The sequence below is a fragment of the Myotis davidii genome, unplaced genomic scaffold (assembly GCF_000327345.1).
Source record: "Myotis davidii unplaced genomic scaffold, ASM32734v1 scaffold354, whole genome shotgun sequence".
Lineage (NCBI taxonomy): Eukaryota > Metazoa > Chordata > Mammalia > Chiroptera > Vespertilionidae > Myotis > Myotis davidii.
In genome coordinates this window covers 891,266-897,754 of record NW_006285785.1, presented here as the reverse complement: position 1 = coordinate 897,754, position 6,489 = coordinate 891,266, and the positions used below count along the sequence as shown (strand labels likewise).

General features: G+C 39.1%; 1 protein-coding gene across 1 annotated transcript in view; it reads right to left on the bottom strand.

Moving 5' to 3' along the window:
- The window catches only part of CSNK2A1 (casein kinase 2, alpha 1 polypeptide), a 36,842-nt gene that overhangs the window by 19,955 nt on the left and 10,398 nt on the right, over positions 1–6,489 (bottom strand). The window contains exons 3-6 of the mRNA XM_015559442.1: positions 4,378–4,489; positions 2,002–2,103; positions 1,439–1,489; positions 113–174 (exon numbers count right to left, since the gene is read on the bottom strand). Of these exons, the coding sequence (XP_015414928.1) occupies positions 113–174; positions 1,439–1,489; positions 2,002–2,103; positions 4,378–4,489 (327 nt within the window). The remainder of the gene's footprint in view (positions 1–112; positions 175–1,438; positions 1,490–2,001; positions 2,104–4,377; positions 4,490–6,489) is intronic.

Here is a 6,489-nt window from a genome sequence, read left to right as displayed (position 1 = left end):
CCCCTGCTTTCAACATATTTTAAAAGTTAATTCACTAGCTTTTCTATAGTCATTTGAGTTATTTAACAAAGGTAAGATCAATCTAAAAGCATTTAGTATTCAAAGTGCCCTTACCTTCAGAATCTCATACATGTAAAACCGAATATCATAGTCTGTTAACGTCTGGTATAATTGCTGTTAAAGACAAATGCAACATTTGAGCCATGAAATAGTGCTAACGGAAGGCAATTTCTCATCCTCATTTGTAGTAATTCAAACCAAGACTTGGCTCATTTGCCATCATTCCAAGATCTGTATCTACACCAGTCTCTACTTCTTCAGCATAACATTCCCTTTAAAGAGATACGCTGAGTCTTTAACTCTATATGCAAAAGTCAAGAATTACTTAACTTATATTTCTGAAGCTAAAATTCACTGTTGGGAATATACCAGTTTATCTAATATGCACTGATATACATTTGCAGTCAAGTTTGCTTTTCATTTACCTCCAGACTTTCTCAAAAAAGGCATTTTGGCAAATACACAGCCTCCTTAGTAGGAAACTACCTCATCTGCAGATCACCAGTGAGCATACAGATGGCTTGCTGCCAAATCTGTCAAGCCAATTGAACAGAATTATTCCTCTCCCAATTTGAAATAAACTCTGAACAACTGTTATGTATCCTTTCCAGCTTCCAAAGAGTTATGGCCTTCAAAAAAACAACACATGCACATGCACATGTCATTAAATGGTTATTGACGTCATCTGATGTTTTCTTTGAAGTTATTGCTGTTTCTAAAACAGTTCCTTTTTTCCTTATTTCAGCAAAAGAATTCACCCATTTATTGATACCTAAAATTCTTCATACTGAATTGGTTCAAAGGCGAGTTCAAATACCTTACAACTTGAAACTGAAGAGAGTGTCCGTATTTTTTTTTTTTTTTTGTACTAGAATTGAGAATTGTTTTAAGTAGGCCGCTGGATGGGCAGAAAGTCAGAGATCAGTTGTAGAGGTATGTGTCATAGCAGAATTTACACCACCCTAACCCAGAGGAATCCTAAGGTATAAGAAGACTTTGCTTTTCATACACAACACATTCCTCCTTGAACACTGCCATTTCAAAGTAAAATGCCCATGGACAGATCTTGACTGAACATGTGTTATTGCTTTCATTACGTTTGACATCAAGGGAAACTGTTAAATGAATGGTAAAGGTGGTGAAAAGTAAATGTATTTGGTTATTAAAGAAAGCACACAACAAATAAAAGTGTAAAATACCAAGATGTGGAAAGTGGCAGTTTGTACAGCAGTATTTCTATCTTATAATTTAACTCTGTGAAGATGAAAAGCTCTTTTAAGTAAGTTGGAAGGAAGTTCTTTTAATACTAATATCCCTAAAAGGCTTTCTATGTAGTCTGAAAACCCAACAGCTTGAAAAGATTGGTTATATCTTATACCTTGAAGTCTGTGTTGTTTACATGTTCAAAAACCAAGGCAGGAGTTCGTGACTAGGGAAAAAAAAAGAAAACACACGTTAGCAAAAGCCCTGGCAGCTTTAATGAGCACAATGTTTGCGGATGCTACGTGGTGAATTTGGCAGTCCTCGCCTCAGTAGTAGAAATCCCTCTATTGCTACAAGCCCTCCCCCCTCTCTGATCACCACACTTAGGTCATTTTTGGGATGGATTTCAAACAGAAGACATGGAGCTGAAGTCTCACCAGGCTCTAGGCAGCCCGACAATGCGCCCATCGCCCATCGGCATCGGACCTGAGTTTGCAAAATGGATTAACACATTTCAGTTTCCAGTGCTATCAGTCTCTTATCCTAGAAGAATAAGAAATAGTCTGTGGGTGGAGGTCTCTTTGAAAGAAAGCCCCAAACTAGTTAAATGCTATTAACTGATTAAGCACTTTTAAAGCAGGACTTAACAGTAGAGGGGGAACAGAGAGAGGCCAGCTGTGCTCCGAGTCAAACACCACCTCAGCCCTGGTGGGCCTTGCCAGCACATACTATACTTACCACAGGGTCTTTTACAATGTCTGCCAGTGTGATGATGTTGGGACCGCCTCGCAAATTCTCCAAAATCTTTATTTCACGCTTAATTTTCTTCTTCTTTACTGGCTGAAAGAGTAAAAGTTCGAACATCAGTGAAATAAAGGCTATTTCAACAGATAATGTAATACATACATATTTATGAGCTCCTTGAAAGAAGGAAATGTGTCAGATTCATCTCTGAATCCCCTTCTCCTAGCCCTATGACAGGCATTCTGTGGGTTACTTAGCAAATGTTGAATTTAAAGAAAAAAGATTTCCATTCCAAAGATTAGACCTCTGCAGAATTAGCATTTAATTTCAATTATCAGTCTTAAAATGTTAACTCTTTACAACTATACAAACTAGGATTATAAATGGTAATACTAATACTATAAATGGTAACCTTGAAAAATCTTTTTACCAATTAGAATGAAACAGACTTTTTCTATTCCATCCTCTAAGTCTATAAATAAACACCCAATAGAGGTTGGGGGAACAGTACCAACATCAAGAACGGCCAAATCAGGGAAAAAAAGGACACATATGTAATACCCTTTGTAATACTTTAAGCAATAAAACAATAAAAAAATAAAAATAAATAAAAAAGAACGGCCAAACCATATTTGTGCAGCATAAACTTGTGGGTTAAATGTGGGCCTTGGAGAAAAAAATGCCTGTGTAAATCCTACTTTCATGACCTGCTGGCTGTATGCCTATGGGTAAGTTACATGACCTCTTTAAGCCTTCATCTGGGAAAAATGACCAACAAGAGTACTTATAAGATTGTTATAAGAATCAAGTGAAATATATGAGATCTCAGAGTATTACTGGGATAGTATCTAGCTAGCCTTATGACCAGTACTCCTATAAATGAACTCATCTCTCTATTCTAAAAAGATCACTCTGCAGAGTCCCTTAATATACTTCCATATTCTTTTGTCCTCACTCATCATTTCCACATCTTCTCTGGGACAGAATCTTTTTCATTTTTCTGAGGAGGGCTTTGGTCCAACTGCACCATCTCCACAAAGCCTTCCTCATAAGTAGTCTAAAACAGTGCTGGTCCAAAAAAAATATAATGCAAACCACATGTGTATTCTAAATGTTCTAGTACCCATGTTAAAAAAAGATAAAGAAACAGCCCGGCCGGTGTAGCTCAGCGGTTGAGCACTGACCCAGGAACCAAGAAGCTGCCGGTTCAATTCCAGGTCAGAGCACATGTCCAGATTGCAGGTTCAATCCCCTGTGTATGTGTGTGTGGGGGCGAGGGGGGAGGTGAGCAGGATTGATGATCTTTCTCTCTCATGTTTCTATCCCTCTCCCTTCCTCTCTTTCTAAAAAGCAATAAAAACATATTTTAAAATAATAGACAAAATTAATTTTAATAAAATATTTAACAAAATATATTCAAAATCTTATTTTAACATGTAAATCAATATAAAAAATTACTAATGAGCAGTATAGATATATTTATTTTACTAAGCCTTTGAAATCTAGTATATTTTATCCTTATAGCATATTTCAGTTTGGACCAGCCATACTTAAAATGCTCAAATAGCCACATGTGACCGTGCCTGCTGTACTGACCTGCAGCTCTTTCCCAGGGTGTCAGTCACCTCAGACTACCGACATACTGCATACAATTCTCAGAAATTATTTTAAGCATATATAAACTCTTCATTAATAAGATCAGTGGTTATTCAACTTTGATGATCCATAACCTGGATTTTTTTAATACATAGATTCCCAGGGTCCACCTACATCTGCTGAATCCGAATCTATACAGTGTTTTTTTTTTTAAACTAATCCAACATTTAAAAAGGAGGATTCATATATGTATATAAATCTTTATAGTTTCTTTCTGCAAAGGAGTATCAAGCAATGATGGTTCTGTACTACTACAGCACCCATCACTCATCTCCTCTAATCATGGGCATTTACATCAGACTAGCTGCATGTCATCTGCCTGACCTCTAAAGGCCTGCATTTGTGACTCCTCATCCTTACACTGTAGAGGTAACAATTTATTGAAAACAAAAGCATGAAATAGAATTAAAAACAGAGGAAATCAGTATTAGGAAATCAAATCAGTATTAGGCTTAGAGAGAGGACTGAACCTTTAGGCCCTTCCTCTGCCATAATATAGCTGTATGACTGGAGCCAATCACTTCTCTTGCTTTAGTTTTCTGAGCTGTCAAATGAAGATAATCTCTATTGATTTCAGATAGCAAAATAAAATAAAGTGTTAAAGTACTCCAAACACCCTTTCAAATGCTACTTCAAAAAAGGCATCACTATTACTTAAAACAAATCTAAATTCCAAATACCTCTGAAATTACAATCTCCCTTTTTTTTACTCACCTTGAGAATTTTAACAACAACTTTTTCATTATTTGTGATGTTGATGGCTTCAAATACTTCACTATATTTACCCCGGCCTAATTTTCGAACCAGCTGGTAGTCATCTTGATTTCTGTAAACAAAGAGTCAAAATCACAATGATTTTAAAAGTTCAACTTATCAAGTACTAATTCAACTTATAAAATTTATTACCAGTAAGAGTAAAAGAAATATGAGGGCTGGAACCGGTTTGGCTCAGTGGATAGAGTGTCGGCCTGCGGACTGAAAGGTCCCAGGTTTGATTCTGGTCAAGGGCATGTACCTGGGTTGCGGGCACATCCCCAGTAGGAGATGTGCAGGAGGCAGCTGATCGATGTTTCTCTCTCACGGATGTTTCTAACTCTATCTCTCTCCCTTCCTCTCTGTAAAAAAATCAATAAAATAAAATAAAAGTAAAAAAAGAAATATGAGGTATCCTATATAATAATCCTATATAATAAAGAGCTAGTATGCTAATTAGACCAGATGGTGGAATGACCTTTGGGAACGACCAGTGGGTGGGGGGATGGGGCCGAGGTGGCAGCTGGGGCTGCTGCGAGGGCCAAGCCCTTTGCACCATTTTTCATGCATCAGGCCTCTAGTTTCAAATAATTCCCAAATCATTTTCTTTATTTTAATTGGGCCAATTGAAAATGGGCGTGTTCCAAGTCCTTTCAGTTATTCTTTCAAACCCAAAATTGTTTACATCTATATTGGCATAGGACACATAGCTAGCTTGTATTAGGATTCATTATACATGCTTGCCTGTAACAACAAGAGCTTTCCCTTGGAGATAATTTTTACATATTCCAGTCTCCTAGTGCCTGGCCCACTGCTGGCACTTAGCAGCAAGTAAATATACATTATAAGAATATTTCAATTCAGCCACATTTTGGGAGCAGCCTATTTTGAATGGGCTTCTTTGTAGGTAAGTGGCTTTCAAATATATAGGCTTGACCTCCCACTTGTTCTCCTAGGCAAGCCCTGAGGACAGTCCATATAATGGAGTTTTGCAAACTATATTATAGATCATGAACCATAGTTGGGAGGTCCTTTCCTCTCTTTTACCCATATTTATTTCATGATCACTAAACAATATGAGAGGTAAAAACAACAACAACAACAAAAACGCTAACATTTTCTCTCTGCCCCTGCTTACAATTTAGAACACTTTGCTCTAAAGAATGACAGTCCTTTTAGTAACGTCTACATTCTATTTATTTCTGCTGGAGACACTGAGACTCTAACATGTAAAAAATCAGCCATTAATTTTCCTCAAGCAACTAAAAAGAAAGTGAATGAACAGAAAAGGCAAAAGGAAGTAAGGACAATGAACAACATAATAATCATGGCAGGACTAGGGAAAGGGAGCTCTTAGTTCTGGTTGAGATCCCCTCCTGTGGGAAGGTAGCTTATGTAATAAAAGGCTACTATGCAAATCAACTGAATGGCGGAACAATTGGTCGCTATGACATGCGCTGACCACCAGGGGGCATGGGCAGCAGGCGGCAGAGTGTGGAACATGGTGGGCCTTGGCTGTGGCAGGATGGTGGAGCAGGTGAGTGAGGGTGCCAGACTAAGATGGGGCACTGGTGACTGTCATTGAGGTGAGCCTCTGGTGGTTACTTCAAATTCTTTGCTCCCAGTGCTCGGACCTGCTGCTGGCGCTGGAGCTGCTGCTCGCACTTGCTGGCCCTGATCACCCCTGAGGGCTTCTCCAATTCCCCCTGCTCCTTAGGGGCAATTGGGGCAGCTGCTTGCACCCACTGATGGCACCGGCCTCAATCGCTCAGCCGGTACTTAACTGCTAAGATTCACAACCCAATCATGATTAAATACACCCACAATTTTCGGAGGGTATATTTATCCATTTACAGGCTATGGACATCACATGTGGATAGATATAAAATACTAGAGGCCTGGTGCAGAAAAATTTGTGCACTCAGGGGGTGGGGTCCCTCAGCCTGGCCTGTGCCCTCTTGCAGACTGGGACCCCTCGGGAGATAACGACCTGCTGGCTTAGGCGTGCTCCCGAGTGGCAGAGGGCAGGCCCAATCCCTAGGTGCAGCCCCTGGTCGGGCTCAGAGCAGGGCC